Below are 23,348 nucleotides of genomic sequence, written 5' to 3'. Positions count from 1 at the left end.
TAAATCATTATAAGTATTTTAATTACTATAATCTTGAGATCAACAACATATTGGCAAGTTTTCTGCAGTAGAAGTGCATTCCTAAATAAGTAGATCCAGGGAAACAGCTAGCAAAAAAGAAGTAATTTTATCTTAAATGCCAAAAAGTTAGCTTTCAACATAGCTTTATCAATGTGAATTACTCTTAAACAGAAATAGGAACTAAACATACATGCATCAAACTGTACCTTCATTCAATGATATGATACCTCCAAACAAGTTCATACATGGGCAAATACATTAAGTATATACAAATAAATGTATGCTCCCAAATAACAAGCTACAGGCTCACTCACTAGTTCCTGAAACCAAAATTTTCACATAAACATACTGTCAAATGTGACAACAACAAAAAAAAATGTAAAGAAACATATATACACCAGAACCCAAACTGACATGTAACATAAAACAGAGGTGCTTATACAGTATACTTAAACATATGGCTCAGCCAGAAATGGCTCAAACATAAACAAACGGTGATCTACAAATACCCCAAAATATTGCAAGCTTTTTGCTACCAGTGAAAACTCAACAGTTCACCCTAAAATTGAGTTTAAAATGCTTATGCCTCAAATAAAAGAAAATGAAAAGGAAACCTGAAGCCACCCCCCACCCACTGCCACTTAATCTCCTGTAAGTTGGAAATGTGAAGACACTTTTGAAGACTCAGTACAAACACAAAAGGCTGGTGACTCCTATATAAAACAAAGATTATTTACTAAGTGAAATCACTGAAAGAGAACAGAGAAAACTGTGTGAGGTCAACTAAATTCTTTTTACTTTAAAGGCCCTGCTAGAGACTGGCTGCTGCTCTAATTCATTATTTGGGGAGGCAAAACTAAAAAAGCTGTTGGCAGGTTCAGGTGCTGTGGGAGAACCCACAAAAAATGGTCTGAACTGAAAATCTCCATCTCCAACACCCCGATTTCGAACTGGTGTACTGTCCAAAGGAAACCTGGAGTTGTTCCCTAGAAGAAAAATACGGGAAGAACTTAAGTATCTATTTCCTTGGATCAAAAAACAAAGTCATTCAATAATATTTTAACAGAACTCAACACTTACGACATGCGTAAAACATAAACCTTGGATAAAGAAAAGATGGCCCCCTCCCCTTACCACAGTATATACACATATAACCTTCTTCTGTGTGCAGTTTCCAGTGATAGCCATTACCTCACCACCAAAAGTAATTTAACACAGTGAAATACTTTTGTCGAGCTAGAATCTACAGTATCATGATTTTATTCATTATCTATTAATCTACATCCAAGAAATAGCATATATATTCATGTGTGTGTGTATGCGTGTGTATGTCTTTTGTCCCAGCTTCTTTAAGAACAAATTTCTTTTTTACAATTTCCGTAAGCACTCTGGAAAATATATGACTACCATGAAAACCTGGCACATATTCATGTCCCAAGATTAATTAGCACACCCTCAAGAAAAATTATACAATAGATCTGATATAATAAACATTTAACAGCTTCCACTGGGGCTTCCCTTGAGGCTTAGCTGGTAAAGAATCCGCCCGCAATGCAGGAGACCTGGATTCAATCCCTGGATTGGGAAGACCCCCTGGAGAAGGGAAAGGCTGGCTACCCACTCCAGTATTCTAGCCTAGATAATTCCATGAACTGTATAGTCCATGGAGTTGCCAAGAGTCGGACACAACTGAGCGACTTTCACTTTCACTGAACCCATCCTTGGCTTTAGTTATATAACTAAAGGAGAATGCTGACTATATCTACTTCAAGCCAACAATGGTGGCAAGAGGTGAAAGGAAAAGATATGTGTGTGCAAAAAAAGGAACAGGTAAGAACTGGTAAAAATGGAAGAAACTGAAATAAATGTGGATAGTCACAAGGAAAAAATAAGAATATATATAATGCCCATATACAATAATATTTTGATTGACTAAATCATATGATTAACTGAAAGCTAAGTTGAAACTTATTTTTGTTTCAGTTCTATCTGATATTCTTCATCTCACTACTTCATGCCTTTTCTAGGATATCATCTTCTCCTCAACAATAAAATTCAAAAAAAAGAGGTTTTATAAAAATCCAGCTCAAATAAAAGTTCATCTCAAGAATTTTCACTTTTTTGTGTGTCAAAAAAGTATATTAATAGCATAGTAAAAACTATTAGATTCTGTCATATCAAGAGTGGTATAAAGGAGAGAACTCAGGAAGAGATTCACTGCCATCTGCCAAGTAGAAAAAGCTAAACTGTATATTTCCAGGAGGCAGAAATCCTATCTGGATAATCCTTACATCCCCATTGCCCAAAATTTTTTCCAGCAGTCTGGCACATGAAACATGCTTGATAAATATTTGATAAATTTATGGATGAATAAACAGAAGAACAACCAATAATAACTTAAGAACTGTGCAATCAGTATTGTCATGTGAAAGAAACTAAAACATGGTCTTCTCACAGGATAGTATATAATTAAAAGAGTATGGCTCTGAAGATAGCTCTGTGACCTTGACCAAATTACTTAACCTCTCTGTTCCTCAGCTTTCTCATCTGTAATATAGGCATGAAAATAAACACCTACCTCATAAAGTTTTATAAATGACACAAATACATGTGAAATTATAATAGTTTCTAATACTTAGTAAGGAATTAATAATTGGCAGCTAATATTATTATTATTACTGCAACTAAATAGCTTTTCATTTGAAGTGGAAATTTGCCAGCTTTAATTTTGGAATTATTTACTCTGTTCAAATAAATTGAAGATGTAAATAAAAATGTAAGCAAATAAAACAGATAAAAGTAAGGATGTGCTAATCGAGACACAGATGAAGAACCTAGAGCCTACCACTAATACTACCACTCTAGGCCTCTGGAGTCTCCACTAACTGCATGGAACTATGCAGGGCACAGTGTGAAACATCACTAATTTAATTTAAAGAACTGATACTGGATATTACATGTCCTTTCTTACCTAATGGGAAGCCAAAAACACCAGACTGTGCAATCATAGATGGTTCAAGAGTACTATCTTGGTTAGCAATAGTAATATTTCGTAGCCTAAGGCTATCATAGAGGCCTTGGAGCTTTTGATACTGGCGATTTCGCTCCATAAGTTTCTCAGAAATGTCACTGAACTTTTTCTTATATTCTTCTAGCACTTTCTTCATGGAGGTGACCTCCCCTTTCATAGAGGTCAATTCTACATCCTTGCTCTGTATTTGCTGAGTATATATCTTCTCCATCTGTTTCAGATGGCCCTCTGCCTTGCTGAAATTGTATTCTTGATAGAGACGCTCCTGGTGTACCTGTCCCAAGAGAGAAAAGATTTAAGGTAATAAATGCAAAGTTGTTTATTTTAACTGTTTACAAACACAGAAAGAAAAGAAAGACACACATACCGGAATATTATTACTTTAAATTTTAGAACCAGATTAAGAAGAAATTAGGATGTACAAAAGAATAATTATGTCACTAAATGCAAAGAAAAAAAACTGGAGGAATACTCTCAAAGCATGACCATTACACCAACAAAAAATGTGAATATTTGTTTAACCTCAACAAGTGACATGTAGACCAAAGGTTTCCAAGAAATCTAACACTATGTTTCAAGTAATCCATAATGTGGAGAACATATTATAAAACAGTCCCCAATTATCCCTGCCTTCTGACACTTATATCCTCCTCTTGATCTAAACAGGACCTGTGACTAGATTACAGGAAAAAGGACAGGATATCGCTTCATCAGTACATTACATAAGAATATAGTTTCTCTTACTAGCATACTCTCTCTCTCTTGCTGGATTTGTGGAAGCAAGAGACCAAGTTGGAAAGCCCAACAGGCAAATGACTAAGAGCAGTCTCTGGGCAACAGCCAGCAAAATACTAAGGTCACAATGACTTTAAGGATAGACTTTACAATAATACCACATGTTCATGTTCAATCAATACTACCCCCCAAACTGGGATCTACTTTAAGATATACTGTCTATTCATTTCAGTCAGTAAGTATTTACTGACACTTAAGACCAATAACTATGATGGCCACTGAGGACCCAAAGATACACAGGAATCAAACATGACCTAAAGAACTCTCCTAACTAGAAAAGATGAGCAAATATATAAGTAATTATAATATAGTATAAATAATACAACAAAGTAAGCATAAGATGATATAGGAGCATATAAAAGGAATATTTTACCTAGAAAAATATAATGAAAATATTTACATGACAGATGACAGACATTCTAGAAGCATTATTATAATTGCATATATAACACTATTATACTCAAGGACCTGATTAAAGTTCTCCACAGATAAGCCTTTCTAAAAAGAAGCCAAAGGCAAAAATCAAAAAAGGAAATAAGGATATGAATTTGAAGATAAGAATGCTCATTATAGCATTTTTTTAAATAACCTACAATTTATGATATAATTCAATCATTAAAATTATGATTTCATCAAACACAAAAATTTTAAACCTCTGTATGTCAAAAAAACTAATGAAGTCTAACAAAAGTGAAAAAAAATTCTCGCAACATCTGAGTTAAGTATATGTATAGAGAGAATTCTTATAAATCAGTGGGGGGAAAACTACAGCAACTGACATAAAACAGACAATAAAAGAAAAATATACTTAAAATACAGGAAAATGTATTCATCTAAAGGTCATCCAACAAATGCATATTTAGAGAGCAATGAGATTCTACTGTAACCATATCTAATTGGCAAGCAGAAAGTATGGTGAACAAGCACTCTCCTCCATTTCTTAAGGGAACACAAACTGACATAATCTAACTGGAAGGCAACTTTTAATACTACAATTTTTAAAACTTTGAAATGTTTCACTTTCAGGTATTTAAAGTTAGCAAAAAATTAGGATATGAATTTAATGAAAATAGTACTCATCCCAGCATTTTAATAACTTGGAAATAAATTATGATACATTATAACCATTAAAATTATGATTATAGAATGGCTAATTTTTAAATATTTAATAAAATAGTCATAACAGGCATAATCTATTGTCAATTTACCTGGCCACAAAAATGGTATCTGTGGTATTATCCTATGTTTGTATAGACAAAAATATATATAAGCATATATTTATACACAGGAAAATCTAGTAATATACAAACAAGTATCAAGAGTGGTTATCTCTGAGTGATGAAATTATGGATTATTTGTATTTTCTTCCTTTTGGATTTTCAACACTAAACATATTACTTTTGCAAAAAAGAAAATTAAAAAGAACATTTTTCCATACATTTATTAAAAAACAAATACAAACACAGTGAAGGAAAAATTTTAGGAGCACTCACATACACCTCAAAACATACTCTCCAGAAAAACTAGCCTAAGCACTAACCTGGTATGTCCAGAAGGCCAGCGCTCGGGAGCTGATGTCCAACACAATCTCTGGTCGAAGTCCCGCTAATACCATGGCTTTATATTCTTCTGATGGACTGAGTTCTGTGCGGACAATATCTAGCTTTCCAGAAAGAGTACTGTTGCAGGCAGGGCAGATAGCTGGTGAACGACTAAACTCACCACTACCATGCTGATCACAGAATATATGAGAGCAGGCAGTGACCCATGCATAACCAGAGAGTTTGACACGACACTTGCGATAATTACAAAGCAGCATGTCTTCACACAAAGACATAATAGATAATAAAGTCTCCAGATACTGAAAATAATCCTAAAAAAGGATAAATGAAAAAGTCAATTTGCAGTAAAATTAAATAAATAAATTAAAATAAACGAAACATGTTTTTATTTTACTAAGGCAAAATAATATACCTTTTATTATGCTTTCGTATTACAATCAATATATAATATTGATTTCAGCCACCCAACAATATTGTGCTCCTTCTTTTTGCAAACCACTGCTAAGGCCATGAAAAAAATTTTTAAGGAAAAAGTTAAAGACAAAGGTAGTTCCACATCTCACTTATAAGTTAAAAATAATATGTTCATGCAAAAAAAAAAAGGTTTAGGAATATTTACAAAGTACAGATAAAAATTAAATTCGTGCTTTTTGCCACTTCTCAATACCTAAACAAAAATCCAAATGTATTACCCTCATAGTTTGCTAGAATATTTTAGTATCACTTCCACACTTGGCAGATATAAAAAGTCCAGGCACTAATTTTAGCCATTTTTTAATGCAAAGTATTTTAAGTTACATTTTTAGGTTTTCATATATTCTGAGATTCCTCAGATTGTTTAACTGTGTTGCCTTGACTAAAAGACTAGTAGTAACCTATACTATTAAATAGAAACTAATTTAATTCATTCAAGTAGTTGACATTATAAAGCCTGAAAAATGTATATAAAAGCAAACTTTATCACCAATTAAACAACTCACCTATTAATGTAAATACTATTCAATGCTATGCTTCTATTCCATTATTTTTCAATATAGTGTCTACTGTCACTGGAGTTTAATCCAAACTAGGCAACAATATCCTGAACACATCAAAATTAGTCATTATTGTATAAAATTGGTCTTCTCTTGTGCCTCAGACAGTAAAGAATCTGCCTGCAATGCAGGAGACCTGCGTTTGACCCTGGGTGGGGAAGATCCCCTGGAAAAGGGAATGGCTACCCACTCCAGCATTCTTGCCTGGGGAATTCCACAGACACAGGAGCCGGGTGGGCTACTGTCCAAGGGGTTGCAGAGTCAGACACGACTGAGCGGCTAACATATAAAATTATAGTGTCACTAATAAAATAACAGTGACACACCAATTACACACCAAGGGAAGATGGTCACATTTAGAAACAGATAAATTCTGTCAAGACAGTTGCCTGGGTCACAGGGGTAGGACAAGGATGCTCCGACACTTTTTACCCCAAATGTCCCTGCTGAAGGAGTCTCCACAGGTACCCGGCGGCCGCAGTTACAAGGCCTGTGTCCCTCCGGCAGGATAGAGTGCAGACGGGAAGCAGAAGAGCTGGGAACAGTTTGGAATCTGAGTCCCTTACCAGGCAGAGCCAATGTTAGTTGCTCAGTCTTGTCCGACTCTTTGCAACCGCCAAGCTCCTCTGTCCACGGGATTTCCCAGACAAGAATACTTGAGTGGGTGGCCATTCCTTTCTCCAGGAGATCTGCACCAGGCAGAGCGGAGAGGTACAGCTAGTTCAAAATTTTCCACAAGGTCGGGGAAAGAGTCAATTTAGTGAGCTGTCCAATTTAGCGAGGACCAAGTTTTGAAGATTAGACTCACGGAAACTTCAAACTAGCAGCGCTCTCAAAAGAAAATACTAACAAGATTAATACAAATTAAAAAAAAAAAAATCTAACCTGAGACTCCCAAGAAAAGCGCGGGAAAACACCGTTGCTTCCTTAACTCCACCACGACGACGACGACGACAAGCGAGGATTCTCCACTGGCGTCGCCACTACGTCTTGGGGCGCATGCGCGGGGTCGCCCCAGAGCCTGCCGGGTGGTGGGCGCCGAGTCACGCGGCTCAGGATCCTGGGACCCGAGGCCTTTGGCACCTAGACTATGGGCGTTGCACCCCCAGGCGCGCGAATCTTTGAGCGAATCTGACTGAGCCTGGTCTAGGTGTCCCACTTGGGAGCCTCGCAGATACTGTCATTGTGTGCCGTTTTCAGCCCTCGACTGGCTCAAGCTGTTAGTTACATGCTAGTCGTGTCTCTTTGTAACCCGCATGGACTGTAGCCCACCAAGCCCGTCTCTCCTAGCTGTCCTCAGCCTAACATTTGAGGTCAGAACAGAGTGGGGACAGTTGAGAAGCTAACAACAGGAGTGAGTCCATGCAGGTGTTTGTCCTGGGAAATTTTAGGGAGTACTGGCTGGTCAACAAGACTTTGTATTTCAGGAAAGTCCCCCAAATTGTGTGATATCTATAATTTGACACCTACCATCTCTGTTATATTTTCTGCCGTTTTTTAATCCGTCTTGAGATAGACATCTTTCCAGTTTTTCACATCCTCTATATAAAGAACTCGATTTAGAATCTGCATATGAAAGTTCATTACAGCTCTTAAGCAATAGGGTTAGGTGTCACAGCTTTTCTGAGATCATCTGCCTGCGTACATTCCTGGGCCTGCTTGGATTATTAATTGTTTAAATGTTTGCACCCATTTTATCCTAATACTTTTACCTATTACATTTTCTCTTCTGTACTTACAGTATGACTTTCTGCTCAATCTATGAGTCTATTAGAATTCATATTAGAAATTAAGCTGAGAGCTCCAGGGGTCCTCAGAATATAAGCCTATTTTGTAGCCACCTTTCCTGAAGATGTGACACTAGTATGAATTAGAAACAAACAATCCAATAATTCAGCAACACAACGAAGACACTAAGCCCTGAAAACCCCTTATAGGTTGTGAATCTAGATACTAAACCTTTCTCCTTCAGACAAAAACCTACCCTGATTAAACAACTTTCTCTAGTTTTTTGTCTATCTGTAACTGGTTCACAGTAATCAAGGTCATCTTGGCCTTTGTATACACTTCCTAAAATGTCTTCTGAGAGTTCAAAATGGAAATTCAATCTAGAGTTACAAAATGGGTTTGAAGAAAATAAGGGCTTCATATGTAAACCATGTAATCCCTAACATGTTTTGGTTATCTGAGCCTTTTGTGCATTTTCTGGTTTTAACTATGCCAAATGTAGAAAATATTAGAGTACAATAAAAAGGTACACTCTCATGTCAAGTTATAAAACACAAAACATTTACATTTGACCAGTACCTAACTTTGTGATTCTAGCCAAGTCACCTTTGTGCTACAATATGATCCCTTCCTGCTTCTTCAGCTTCACTGTTTCCCCAAAGCTTGGTGTAACTCACGCCATTTTTAAAGTCAGTTTCCAATTTCCAACCCATTTGACTAAAAACCTATATGAATTGTGTGTGTGTGTGTATATGTATATATACAGATAGATATACCTACACACACATACATTTGGTGCAGGGGGTCGGGGGCGACAGGGAACAACAGGGATATGTTTTGCCAGATAGGAAAAAGTGGGGGGAGCTACAAAGTCTTAATATAATATCCCACTAGTCTGGAATACCAGGAATTGACTTAACCTGTTTCTTGGTGGATTGCGTCCTGTTCTCTCATGGCATAGAAAAACCCTTCCGTGGCTCATTTCTAAGGTGCTCCTGAGGATGAAACCACTGAAATCAATCAAGGCTAGGATACAGAGACCTAACCACCAAAAAGAGCATTTTAAAATATTGGTTTTTCAAACTTATGGTTCCTGGGAGGAAGGGATAGTTATGGACTTTAGGAAGATCATGCACACAGTGCTACATTTTAAATGGATAACCAACAAAGATCAATTGTATAGCACATGGAACTCTGTTTAATGTTATGTGCCAGTCTGTATGGGAGGGAGTTTGGGGGAGAATGGATACATGTATATTTATGGCTGAGTCCCTTCACTGTTCACCTGAAACTACCACAACATTGTTAATCGGCTGTACCCCAATACAAAATGTTTTTGATGTTAAATGAATAAATAAACAAAATGCTAAAAAAGACAGGTTTTTATTATTAAATATTAAACATAAAAAATGTGGAGAATGACCATCACTCAATCTAATAAACCCAAACTTTTCTCAAGTTTGATGTTTTTTAATGAGGTAACAAGTTAACAGATATTCAATCCATTTTTCTTTTACCTCTCCAGAGGTAAACAAGCCAGGATTTGGGGGTTTATCATTCTCATACAGGTTTTTAACATGTATATATATCAAACTTTGTTTTCATATTCTCAAACTACTAAATCTTACACAATACATATCAGTTGGCCATTTTTAAGTCTTTTTTTTTTTTTAGGTGTAAAGTTAATACACATACCTTATATTAATTCATTTTTAACAGCCAAATTCTACAAACCACAATTTATTTATTCATTCCTCTAATGGACATTGGTTCCAGGCTTTTACAACTAAAAATATTTTACTGCAATAAACTTTCTGTGCCCATTTCCTTGAGTACACATGTCAAGAACTCCTTAAGAATGCCCAAAGATTGGGTATAATCATCTTCCAAAAAAATGATGTTGCCAAACCGTCTCCAAAGTAATAAATTAATTTCACTGCAACCAGCAACTCCAGCCTTGACAACATGTTTAAGTGTCAGAGTTCGTCTGTTCTGTTTCAATTTTTGCCCATCTGATGGCAGTGAAATGGAATCTCAGTGTTGTTTTAATGTACAGTTATTTTATTAGTAGTTAGATTAAGCATCTTTTCATGTGACTACTCAGGGATCCTCATCTATGAATTGCCCATTCATATCCTTTGATCATCTTCTTAATTTAAATGGAGCCTTTGTCAGTTACATGGCATGCAAACAAAGTTTGAATTTTAGTGTATACAAAGTTATCAGTCTTTTCTTTTGCCTTATGGCTAATCCAATGTCACAGTGCCATATTCTTTGCTTTTATATAGGCTTGAAGTTTTGCTTTCAATTTACAGATCTTTAATCCATTCTTCCTAACATAAAAAGTCTGGATAAACTCTGACAGCACAATTTGTGCATTCATTATCATATACCATTTAACTGGAATTTTACCATGAAATTTGATTTTGATCTTGTTTAGATATTATAAGTACTTACTGGCTATATTATATGCCACATTTCTCTAAGAGCTTCAGAAATAATAATCTTCCTATTATGTTTGAATCTAAGACAGCATCATCTACTCTAAATCTAATTTGATATTTATATTTGCTTTAACAGAAGAATAGGTTTCATATTATAGGTTTCTAAAGAATAGGTTTCATATTATAAGAGAAGTTATTATTCAGACTCATTGCTATCCAGGTAGTTTATCAAGTCAAAATTTAAGTCCCAAGTATTCCATGTAGTCTTGTTGAAATGCCATTAAAATGGTTATCATTTCCAGAGATTCAAAAAAAAAAAAAATTCTCCAGAGATTTTCATTAACTTCAAGTATTTCTTGAGTATCTATTCTGGGTCAGGCATTGTAGATAAGCAAGTTATCCTGCTTTCATGGAGTTTACAATCTAGCAAAGAATCAAACAATGATAGAAGAAAATATTTTACTCTTTTACTGCTTGTTAAATTTTTGCAAGTTGATTCTTATAAACCATTTCTGGTGAGAAAAGTCAGTGTCCACGTTTAATTTGAAGAATCATCCACCTTCATGCTGCAGAGAAAAAGATATTTTTAACATTTCCCTGAAAAGTGAATAACTACTCAATAGAAAATTGAGTAAACCACTTAAAATTTAAACATGAATGACTTCAGGTTATGTTTTAATAACTCCTAGAATCAACTAACTAGAGTGCTTCCTCTCATAGTGTTAGATCAGTGCTATTCAAATCTGTTGCAATCAGGGTGTTCTCTATATATTAGATCCTCATGTTTTAGAATTAATGGAGTTTTTTAATCCCAAGTATAATTCTTAATCTAGAGTCACCACCTGCTTCACAATTGTTTGACTCCGCAAAAATCAGAAGGCACTAACGGACAGCCAACCCATCCCCATAGTGCCCTGAGTGAAGACAAGTCAGTTTAGCTATATGATGGACTAAAATCCCACTACTTAAGGCTCCAAGCAGTGAGAGGAACAGCCATCAAAGATTATCTCCAGTCACTTCAATAAATGTTTTAAGAAATATCACTATCACTTCTAAATTTTTTAAGGGTCAGTCGAGAACTATAAGAACCATTAAATATCAACTGGTCCAGCTAGTAGACAGACAAAAAGAGGAATTAGATGATAAATAAATTAGTGTCAAAAAGAAGATTAATTAAGAAAATGCTATTGAAACAATGATATTGGGATATACACTATAGGCCTTATTACCGTACTTTGCCTAACTCTAGAACCAAACTGGAGAAGGCAATGGCAACCCACTCCAGTACTCTCGCCATGGACAGAGGAGCCTGGTAGACTGCAGTTCATGGGGTCGCTAAGAGTGGACACAGCTAAGCGACTTCACTTTCACTTTTCCTTTCATGCATTGGAGAAGGAAATGGCAACCCACTCCAGTGTTCTTGCCTGGAGAATCCCAGGGACGGAGGAGCCTGGTGGGCTGCCGTCTCTGGGGTCGCACAGAGTCGGACACAACTGAAGCGACTTAGTAGTAGTAGTAGTAGTAGCAGAACCAAATTAGACTCTGTGTGCTAAGGATAAAGATAATGAGGCATAGCCCAACTGCCAGAAAGATGCACATAAGCAATAAAAACAAGGAATTGCTCATAACTATTATGCATGTCAGAAATTGCTAGGTAGTACAAAGTCTAATATAAATATACACATGGACTCCAGTGATAAAATAGCTAACATCTATTTAGCACTTAGCATATGTTAATAATGTTCTAAGCCCCACACATTTGTTATCTAATTTAATCTTCTAAGTCAAGTATTATTCCTTTGAGTTAGGTACTATTATTATCACCTTCTAAGATATAAAGACCCTAAGACATTGAAATATTAAGAAACTTGCCAGGGTTACATAGCTGCTTAAGTGATAGAGAGTGGGTTTGTACCAAGTCTGACTTCAGAGGCATGTATAGCTACTATGCTATGCCACCTTTCAACATTTTCAGTTGGCTTTTTAAAAAATAAAATTTGTAGCACCTTAAAAGCTAGCCATGAAGTCACTAAGCTGAGTTTTCACAGATTCATATGTATGTCAAAGCTTCTCAATTTCAACATAAGCCTTACCATAAAACAAAAACACCATTATTATCTACTGTATATCCAGGATTACAGCTCCCAAGAGTTCCGGGCTGGGAAAGAAGTGAGACTCCAGTCTAGTTTCCTGAAATTTCATTTCTACAAAAGATAAAACCGAAAGTTAAAAAGTTATTTCAAGTGCTGATGTTACTTTGAACATTGCTTTTAAATATTTGTATTTCCTATATTTCAAACTCATATGTTGCCCCATTCTCTGTTGAAACTTGCAAGTACAAGAATACAAGCCTGTCCTATCTAGACTGCTTTAAATAACTTAAAATTATAGACGAATGTAATAAAGTCAGAAAATATTGGTTAACAAGATCATCCACAGAACCCAATCTAAAGACAATAATCCCTGGTATTGGAATATATCCTTTCAAATGATTCCTCAAGTAAACATAAGCACATAAAACTGTTTAAACAGAAAAAGGATTATGCATGTTGCTCTGTAACTTGTTTTAAATTAATATATCATAAATACTCTTCCATTTCAAGAAAGATAAACTGGTATCATAATTTTTAGTGATTACATAGTATTGCATTTTATTATCTTGATTTTTAAATTGATTTAACTAACTCTGGGGTTCTCCTAATCTTATGTATAAACTAACAAAATAGTGACTCGTTTAATACTGTCAAGTCAAGTGGTTAACAGAATTATACCAGTCATCAGCGTTTTTTCTGTAGTGTTTGAATTTTTAGATTAAGGATTCTTGACCCAAGTTCTATCTCAAAGAGATACAACAAAAGATCAAAGCTCAACCAGGTATTGTAGTAGCAAACTCATAGTTCAAAGATTTAAGAATTACCTAACATCATGGGCTAGATCCCAGTAAGAATTTCAAGAAATAGAATTCAATTCCAAGTGTTTGCGCTAGCTATAGTCTGCTTAGAGCATGTGTTCAGTCAGGGCAAGCAGGACTTCTCTGCAGGCCAATGGTTAAGCCTCCACTCTACCAATGCAGGCAGCATGGGCTCAACCCCTGGTCTGGGAACTAAGACCCCACATGCCACATGTGCAGTCAAATGAAAAATAAATAAATGAAACAATCAGGGCAGCCAGCTGAAACATAGGCTCAGGATGTGTTTCATCACAGCAAACTGCAAATGACTGACTGCTGAAGAACAAACCATCACCAGGTCCTTATCCCCAAACCAGGGAAACTCTCAGCACTGAGCCCCTTCAACTACCAAATTTCAACCACTAAGAAAACTCAATCTCGAAACTTGCGAGGTGGTTAGAAACTCAAATGAGGTAAAAATGAAGGTTTTGTTTACACTTACTTCTGGTATCATATGAACAGCTTCTCTCTAGGAATCAAGTTGAACTACAGGATCTATCAAGCATCTGGCATCTCTGGAGAATAAAAAATTAAATAATAAACAAATACACAAAGGTTATGACTATAAGACTTGAATGTACACCAGCCTACTCCACACCAAGTCACACCCATAAAGCCTCAAGGAAAATTAACTCAAACAAAGCTATTCATTCTTTATTTGAATCTCCATTCAGCAATATAAATGGACCCATCTACTTGGAGAATGTCGTCAAATGCCCAAACTCATTATCAGACTAGGACAAGACTTCTATACAAGCTCTGCTATTTGTATAAATTTAAAAGTTTGGGTAAAACTATACAGTAAGTCTAACCAATCTCTGAAAGATTACATTAATAAAAGTCAACAGTCTAAACAGAGAATAGGTATGCAAAGAGAAGAAGCTCCTTGATGGCTGCAACCAAAGTATGGCAGCCATGGGAACAAATTCAGGGAGATGGGGCATAAATGGTATGAGTTACTGCCATCTCTCCGAGTTCACAGGGTATGTGATGACGGAAAACACTTGTAACCACAGGGTGACCACAATCATTAAGTTCACAAAATCCTTTAAAGAAAAAATAAATAAATAAATGGAAGGAGCTAAGAACTGATAGGGCTTCCCTGATAGCTCAGTTCGTAAAGAATCCACCTGCAATGCGGGAGACCTGGGTTTGATCCCTGGGTTGGGAAGATCCCCTGGAGAAGGGAAAGGCTACCCATTCCAATATTCTGGCCTGGAAAACTCACAGTCCATGGGGTCGCAGACTCAGACACAACTGACCGACTTTTCACTTTCAAGAACTGGTTAAGTGTCAGATAAATGAGAAGGCAATCTAAAATAGTTTTTTTTTTTTTTCAAAGTATGTTTCACTTTCATTTGAGCCAGTGTCAGTTATATTTAACCTCTACTTCTGTTAAAGTGTTTATCACAATAAACTAAAGAAAACCTTCCCTTGATGTAGCAAAATTGAATTAGCATCATTTGGAGCACAAGTTGGCCAAGAGATGGCAGTATAAGAAAGAAGCTTCAATTTGTTCTTCCAGAGGTTGAGTGTAATCTGAATGTTTAGTTGAAACAGACTAGACACAAAGCTCATCTGGAAAGCAATCTTTATATTATTCCCTACTCTTCACTTAATTACTAAGTAAAATTTCTTTCTATTATATTTAATGATCATATAAAATCATTAACTACAATATTACAATTATATTTTTTTCACGTTCCTTTTCATGAAGCAATGGGGAAATTTAAAACTCCATAATCTCAAATACAACCTAGCTAGAAAGACAACACACGAGAGAATTAATGTCCATGGTAAGTACCAAACAAGTCGGAGAGAGAGCCAAGTTATATTTAGAAGAATCATTGGTCAAGGAAGGCTTCATGAAGAAAAACTAGGTCTTGAATGAGTCTCAAAACTGCACTTAGAAGAGTATTTGCTATGTATCTGAAGGTTGCTAAGAGAGTAATCTTGAAAGTTCTCATTACAAGAAGAAAAAATTTTTAACTAGATGTGATGATGGATCTTAACTAGATGTATTGTAGTAATCATGTCCTAATATCAATATATACAAATACTGAATCATTATGTTATACACCTGAGACTAATATAACACATGAATTATATCTCTAAAAGAATAACTGCATTGTCCAATAGTTAACACCTATTACAGCCTAAACTTAAATTAAACTAAACTAAAAGTTAAATTCCTCAGTTACATTTTAATTGCTCAGTAACCTCATATGGCTGGCTATCGAACTGGACAGTACAAATATTCAACATTCAAGTTCTGTTGAAGAGCAGTGCCTTTAACAGTGGGTATGACTAAAAGTAAGCTGACAAAAAAGGAAGCAGTAGTTATCATTCTTAAAGTCCTACCTATAATCTGTCAAGAACTACTGAAATCATTTCAAACTTTACAACAGAAGTTTTCTCCCATATTTATAAGGAAATTTTGTGGCTCAGAGAAGTTAAATAAGTTTTCTAAGTTCACTTAGCTAATAAGACCCGGGATATGAGCCCAGTTCTGTCAAAATTCCATATTTTCACTTCACTATGCCCCTTACTACCTGAACTAAGAAGCAGAACTGCAAACGACAATTTGCTTTAAAACATATTAAGAATGGCATACTGGGGGGAAAAAAAAGAATGGCATACTGGTTCAGTAGGCCAGAAAGAAACAGACCCACTCATTTTGTTTCCAAAGGCCATAACTTCTTCAAAAAACAAAAGGTACATTTTATATGTGAACAGATGATTCATAAGGCTTGATATAAACCACAAATTTTTAAGTAACTCAGAGATATAATCGAAGTGTTATTTTACTTGTTCTTGCCCTATACTTGAATAGTGCTTTAATTATTCCTAATGTTTTGGATATCAGCAACATGTGAGATTAACTAAGGGAACATAGGAAGCATTCAGACACTGCAAAATTTTACCATTTCTTATTGTAAGAGTTTTAACATTATCCACCTCAAAAGTCCACATCCAAGTACTTCTTATGGGAAAAATAATTATAGATTTAAAGGTATACCTTGCCTATTTGGCTTATCTCACAAAAATAAAACCCAGATTGCAAAGGGCCTGGTCTTTGTTTCCGTGGCACATAGCACAAAGCCTGCCTGGTATAGCACATGATGCCTTTCCCAATGTGTGATGCTCCGTGCAGGATTTTAGTTATGCTTCATAAAGTGTCATTTCACCACATGAAGACCACTGTACATTTACTGAGTTGCTTAGGGAGCTAAAGTAAATATTTTGTAAATATCCCATAGGCAATCAATGACCCACTCATTTTGCTTCCTGTGGAAATAAGTTCTTCAAAGGACAAAAGCTACATTTTACATGTGAACAGATGATTCATGAGGCTGGATACAAAACACAAATTGATCATGCTGATGAGCTGAGGCTTCCATTTTAAGATCATACTATCACTCAGTTTTGCTCAGTCCCATTCCAATTTACTCAGTGCCTGCTGTGTACCCCACACTACGGGATACAATGATAACTCAAGGAACCTCCTGTCTCTTTTGGATAGAAAAGACACTTACACATGTAAAACAGAACACTTTAAGGCGTCATATCTTAGTCAAAGTTCAAGTACTTGCCTCTATGATCCCATTAGCCTTTAACCATTCCTACTAAGAATGTCCAAATCAAAGTCTTCTTCATTTTTAGGGGTCTGCAGATGTTATCGAGGTTTTCACACTGCCACTTCTGGGCTGGCACATGTGGTACTGAAGACCTAGGCTTTCCTTCCTCAGTAGATTCCATCTTCAACCTGAAGCAAAAGGAAAACAATACAAAACTTTGTATATGAAGTAAATGCTAAACTAATTGCTTGGCAGAGTCATCTTTTAGCGACAGCTCTCTAAGGCTGAACAGACCCTCAAGTTTTATTTCCCACTTAGTGTCAGTTATTTTAGCTAAAAATTCCGATTGTTTTAAACTCTCAGGGCGGGAGGAATCTCTAATTTTCCCGAAGAGACCTCTAATCTTTCCCATTCTATTGTTTTCCTCTATTTATTTGCATTCATCACTGAGGAAGGCTTTCTTATCTCTTCTTGCTATTCTTTGGAACTCTGCATTCAGATACATCTATCTTTCCTTTTCTCCTTTGCCTTTGAGCTATTTCAAAACCTAAAAGGTGATGCTGTTAAAGTGCTGCACTCCATATGCCAGCAAATTCGGAAAACTCAGCAGTGGCCACAGGACTGGAAAAGGTCAGTTTTCATTCCAATCCCTAAGAAAGGCAATACCAAAGAATGCTCAAACTATTGTACAATTGCACTCATCTCACACACTAGCAAAGTAATGCTCAAAATTCTCCAAGCCAGGCTTCAACAGTACATGAACTGTGAGCTTCCAGATGTTCAAGCTGGTTTTAGAAAAGGCAGAGGAACCAGAGATCAAATTGCCAACATCCGTTGGATCATCAAATTAGCAAGAGAGTTACAGAAAAATATCTACTTCTGCTTTATTGACTATGCCAAAGCCTTTGACTGTGTGGATCACAACAAACTGGAAAATTCTTAAAAAGATTAGAATACCAGACCACCTGATCTGCCTCCTGACAAATCTGTATGCAAGTCAAGAAGCTACAGTTAGAACTGGACATGGAACAGAGTGGTTCCAAATAGGAAAAGGAGTACATCAAGGCTGTATATTGTAACCCTGCTTATTTAACTTATATGCAGAGTACCTCATGTGAAATGCCAGGCTGGGTGACACACAAGCTGGAATCAAGATTCTCAGGAGAAATATCTATAGCCTCAGATACGCAGATGACAGAAAGAGAGGAAGAACTAAAGGGCCTCTTGATGAAAGTGAAAGAAGAGAGTGAAAAAGTTGGCTTAAACTCAACATTCAGAAAACTAAGATCATGGCATCTGGTCCCATCACTTCATGGCAAATAGATGGGGAAACAGTGGAAACAGTTAGAGACTTTATTTTTTGGGACTCCAAAATCAATGCAGATGGTTACTGCAGCCATGAAATTAAAAGATGCTTGATCCTTGGAAGAAAAGCTATGATCAACCTAGACAACATATTAAAAAGCAGAGACATTACTTTGCCAACAAAGGTCCGTCTAGTTAAAGCTATGGTTTTTCCAGTGTCATGTATGGATGTGGTAGTTTGACTATAAAGAAAGCTGAGCGCCAAAGAACTGATGCTTTTGAACTGTGGTATTGGAGGAGACTCTTGAGAGTCCCTTGGACTTCATGGAGATCCAACCAGTCTGTCCTAAAGGAAATCAGTCCTGAATATTCATTGGAAGGGCTGATACTGAAGCTGAAGCTCCAATACTTTGGCCACCTGATGCGAAGAACTGACTCATTAGAAAAGACCCTGATGCTGGGCAAGATCGAAGGCAGGAGAAAGGGACGACAGAGGATGAGATGGTTGGATGGCATCTCCAATTCGATGGCCAAGAGTTTGAGCAAGCTCTGGGAGTTGGTGATGGATAGGGAAACCTGGCATGCTGCAATCCAGGGGATCACAGAGAGTGGGACACAACTGAGTGACTGAACTGAACTCCAAGAGGAATCCACTCAGAGCATATATGAAATAAAAGTAGGAAGATCAGAAACAGTGAATAATCATGCAGTTCATCCCAAGAGAATACTATTTTACCCAATCCTAGTCCTATCACTGGTGGAGCAAAATAAAAATGAAATTAAAAAATACAGTACCTGAGGGCTTTGGGTCAAAACAGCAGTAAGGAATAACTTCATATTTTATCTATTTCATAATAACTCTGCCTTAAAATTTATAAAGCACTGTCCTTAGAGTAAATCATTTCGCAAGTACTATGTTATCTTTTCCATTTTATAGGTATACAGTTCAGTTCAGTTCAGTTGCTCAGTCATGTCCAACTCTTTGTGACCCCATGAATTGCAGCACGCCAGGCCTCCCTGTCCATCACCAACTCCCGGAGTTCACTCAGACTCATGTCCATTGAGTCGATGATACCACCCAGCCATCTCATCCTCTGTCATCCCCTTCTCCTCCTTCCCTCAATCCCTCCCAGCATCAGAGTCTTTTCCAATGAGTCAACTCTTCACATGAGGTGGCCAAAATACTGGAGTTTCAGCTTTAGCATCATTCCTTTCAAAGAACACCAAGGACTGATCTCCTTTAGGATGGACTGGTTGGATCTCCTTGCAATCCAAGGGACTCTCAGAAAGTCTTCTCCAACACCACAGGTCAAAAGCATTAATTCTCTGACGCTCAGCTTTCTTCACAGTCCAACTCTCACATCCATACATGACTACTGGAAAAACCATAGCCTTGACTAGACAGAACTTTGTTGGCAAAGTAATGTCTCTGCTTTTGAATATGCTATCTAGGTTGGTCATACTTTCCTTTCAAGGAGTAAGCGTTTTTTAATTTCATGGCTGCAATCACCATCTGCAGTGATTTTGGAGCCCAAAAAAGTAAAGTCTGACACTGTTTCCACTGTTTCCCCATCTATTTCCCATGAAGTGATGGGACCAGATGCCATGATCTTCGTTTCCTGAATGTTGAGCTTTAAGCCAACTTTTTCACTCTCTTCTTTCACTTTCATCAAGAGGATTTTTAGTTCCTCTTCACTTTCTGCCATAAGGGTGGTGTCATCTGCATATCTGAGGTTATTGATATTTCTCCCGGCAATCTTGATTCTAGCTTGTGCTTCTGCCAGCCCAGCCTTTCTCATGATGTACTCTGCCTATAAGTTAAATAAGCAGGGTGACAATATGCAGCCTTGACGTACTCCTTTTCCTATTTGGAACCAGTCTGTTGTTCCATGTCCAGTCCTAACTGTTGCTTCCTGACCTGCATATAGGTTTCTCAAGAGGCAGATCAGGTGGTCTGGTATTCCCATCTCTTTCAGAATTTTCCATTGTTTATTATGATCCAAGCAAGGTTTAAATAAGTGGCAGGCAACTTAGCTTAATGGTTAAGATAATGAAGTTGGACAGAGCTAGATTTGACTCCTAGCTCCATTGTTGTGACCTGGGGCAAGTTATGCAGCTTCTCTAAGCTTCAGATTTCCTTTCCTTTCCTTTCCTTAACTCTGTTAAGATTAAATTATGTAAAATAGATATAAAATAAGATAAAGCATATCTCCATAGAAAACTAATTTTTCTCCCTCAACGAAACCTCTAACTGAAAAACTAGTTGTTTCACAAGACACGATCTGGGACTTTTAAGACTTTTTAAAATAAATAGCTTTGGAGGAATTCAGTCTTCCTCTTTTATTTTGCATGTTTACAGTCCCCAGTACATTTCCTTTTTTCCTAACAATGTAAAATACAAGTTTACTTGCTCAACACCCTCTACCTGTAAAGATAACTCATATATTAACGTGTAATACTCAAGGTCACTGGGCAAAACTTTTTAGGAGAAAAATAATACACAAAATATATTTATTGCTTATTTTCTAGAAGGTATGTAACATTTATTATACATCCACTAGTGCTTGGACTTCATATACTTTGATCTTCAAAAGCTAAGCCTCAGAATCGTTCACTGACTCACCTAAGATCACTGGAGGAGTAAACTGTGGTGATGGAATTTCATTTAGGCTTGCACTAAGCTCAGGCCCTCATCTTTTTCAGTACATCCTAAGCTTTTGAGGGTACCATCACCACAGTGCTGACATTAAAACTGGGAGCTCCTCCTGAAGCTTGTTAAAACCATGTGACTTCAGAGTTTGTAGTGTCTTTCCCAACAAGAAAGATGAACTGCTCTGAGCAAAGTGAAGTGAAGTGAAATGAAGTCGCTCAGTCATGTTCGACTCTTTGCAACCCTGTGGACTGTAGCCTACCAGGCTCCTCCATCCATGGGATTCTCCAGGAAAGAATAGTGGAGTGGAACGCCATTTCCTTCTCCAGGGGATCTTCCCAACCCAGGGATCGAACCCAGGTCTCCCGCATTGGAGGCAGACGCTTTAAACTCTGAGCCACCAGGGAAGCAGACCGGGGCAAAAACAACATCCAATGCAGCTCCCACACGCCCAGTAAATACCTGAGCCCTGCAGACCCAGGAGAATTAAAGCTGACTGGTCTAAACTTCTCTTCCAAGATCTACCCTCTCACTAAAAGACACAAGTCAAAACAGCATTGAGAAAATAACAGTACCTTTTCTTCCAAGCAAAATGAATCCAGGTATTTTGCAGAAACACTATGCACATGAAGCAGAGTCTATTGTTCCCAGGTCACCCTGTCTCAGAAAAGGCAGACTGGGTCCTGCAGAGGCCCACGTGGAAAGAAGCCAGGCAGATCATTTCACTGCCTTCCTCCAATTTCCACACAGCCGAAATTAATCTCTTAGTAGCTCACAAACACTCCAAGGCTAGCTGGAAATTAAGGCTGTCACAAGGATACAGTGGCTCAAACTGACGAGAAATTCAAAACAATTAGGAATCAAGATTAAATGCACACTCACCAGCCCACCAACAAAATGAAAAGAGAGAAAGTGGAGAGACGGGAAGTGACTTTGAGAAGTGACCTCAGGGCCTGATTGGCTAATGATGATTCCCTCCCTCCTTTACCTTAAAAGGCTGGAAAGATGCAACCTGCCCCACCCCCACACCCTTCAGGTACCTGTCTCTTTAAGGACCAAAGATGCTACTTTCACTGTTTTTAAACTTTTTAAACCAAGCTTCCTTTTGAGTTAATACACTTAGCACGGACTAATTCAAGGTATTTACACACATTCTAGTTTAGATGGACTACTTCAATTTTCATTCTTTTGGGTTAGTATTCTAGATCTACTCAAGTTAGAACTTACCATCAGGGAAATATTCAAGTTAACAAGCTTAGTAAGAAAGATACCGGAAAAAGACAGTCACCTGCAATCCAAGAAGAAAGGCCTTAGGGAAACCAATGCTGCCATCACCTTTATCTTGGGCTTCTAGCCTTCAAAATTTTGAGGAAATAAATTTTTCTTGTTTGAGGAATCCAGTCTGTAGTTTTTAGTGATGGTAGCCCTAGCAAACCAATACACTGCGACTTTGAATAAATTACTCTTATTTTTCTAGAGTTCAATTTTCTCAACTGTAAAATACAGCCAATAATACCTACCTAACAACAGGGTTGTTGTGAGAATTAAATATGTGTAAAGCTCATAGCATTGTTGATACACGGCCCCGCCCCGCCCCCGCCCCGCCCCCGCCCCGCCATGGACTGTAGCCTACCAGGCTCCTCTTGGCTTTCTGCCATTAGAGTGGTATCTTCTGCATATCTGAGGTTGTTGGTATTTCTCCCAGCAATCTTGATTCCAGGTTGTGAATCATCCAGCCCGACATTTCCTATGATGTACTCTGCATATAAGTTAAATAAGCAAGGTGACAATATAAAGTCCTGAAGTACTACTTTCCAATGGGTTCAACCGCTGGGTGCGGATTCCTTGGAGAAGGGAATTGCAACCCAGTCCAGTATTCTTCAGAGAAGGCGATGGCACCCCACTCCAGTACTCTTGCCTGGAAAATCCCATGGACGGAGGAGCTTGGTAGGGTGCAGTCCATGGGGTCGCGAAGAGTCGAACACGACTGAGCGACTTCACTTTCACTTTTCACTTTCATGCATTGGAGAAGGAAATGGCACCCCACTCCAGTGTTCTTGCCTGGAGAATCCCAAGGACGGGGGAGCCTGGTGGGCTGCCGCCGTCTATGGGGTCGCACAGAGTCGGACACGACTGAAGCGACTTAGCAGCAGCAGCAGCAGCAGCCAGTATTCTTGCCTGGAAAAATCCCATGGACAGAGGAGCCTGGAGGGCTACAGTCCATGGGATAGCAAAGAGTCAGACAGGACT

The 23,348-nt window shown here is 37.5% G+C and overlaps 1 protein-coding gene, 1 long non-coding RNA gene and 1 other non-coding gene across 6 annotated transcripts; all 3 read right to left on the bottom strand.

Moving 5' to 3' along the window:
* Positions 1–8,627, bottom strand: CCNB1IP1 (cyclin B1 interacting protein 1). Of its 4 annotated transcripts, XM_069595839.1 has the most exons (5): positions 7,329–8,627; positions 5,822–5,907; positions 5,388–5,720; positions 2,993–3,326; positions 1–1,007 (listed from the first exon to the last, which is right to left on the bottom strand). In XM_069595839.1, the coding sequence occupies exons 3-5, from the start codon at positions 5,682–5,684 to the stop codon at positions 805–807; spliced, it is 834 nt and encodes a 277-aa protein (XP_069451940.1). In that variant the 5' UTR covers positions 5,685–5,720; positions 5,822–5,907; positions 7,329–8,627; the 3' UTR covers positions 1–804. The 4 variants fall into 4 exon arrangements, with proteins under 4 accessions (XP_069451940.1, XP_069451937.1, XP_069451939.1 ...); XM_069595836.1 differs by lacking the exon at positions 5,822–5,907 and having other exon boundaries at positions 7,329–7,440; XM_069595838.1 differs by lacking the exon at positions 7,329–8,627 and having other exon boundaries at positions 5,822–6,695.
* Positions 8,628–9,535: 908 nt separating this feature from the next.
* On the bottom strand, positions 9,536–22,040 carry LOC138443449 (uncharacterized). The gene is made up of 5 exons (XR_011258161.1): positions 21,981–22,040; positions 17,159–17,331; positions 14,008–14,080; positions 12,709–12,819; positions 9,536–11,181 (listed from the first exon to the last, which is right to left on the bottom strand). It is a non-coding gene; the product is annotated as an uncharacterized lncRNA (long non-coding RNA).
* On the bottom strand, positions 11,467–11,614 carry LOC138444482 (small nucleolar RNA SNORA79). Its single transcript, XR_011258506.1, has one exon. It is a non-coding gene; the product is annotated as a small nucleolar RNA SNORA79 (small nucleolar RNA).
* Positions 22,041–23,348: the final 1,308 nt, after the last annotated feature.

The sequence above is a fragment of the Ovis canadensis genome, chromosome 7 (genome assembly GCF_042477335.2).
Source record: "Ovis canadensis isolate MfBH-ARS-UI-01 breed Bighorn chromosome 7, ARS-UI_OviCan_v2, whole genome shotgun sequence".
In the NCBI taxonomy this organism is placed as follows: domain Eukaryota; kingdom Metazoa; phylum Chordata; class Mammalia; order Artiodactyla; family Bovidae; genus Ovis; species Ovis canadensis.
The sequence above is the reverse complement of the archived record's forward strand: the minus strand, read 5'-3'. Positions and strand labels throughout refer to the sequence as shown.

Excerpts from the sequence above, each read along its gene's own strand:
- CCNB1IP1 (XM_069595839.1), bottom strand. The coding sequence starts at position 5,684 with ATGTCTTTGTGTGAAGACATGCTGCTTTGTAATTATCGCAAGTGTCGT. Across the intron at positions 3,327-5,387 it reads TGGCCTTCTGGACATACCAG|GTACACCAGGAGCGTCTCTA; the intron begins GTTAGTGCTTAG and ends CTCTTGGGACAG. Across the intron at positions 1,008-2,992 it reads TGTTTTTGGCTTCCCATTAG|GGAACAACTCCAGGTTTCCT; the intron begins GTAAGAAAGGAC and ends TTTTTCTTCTAG.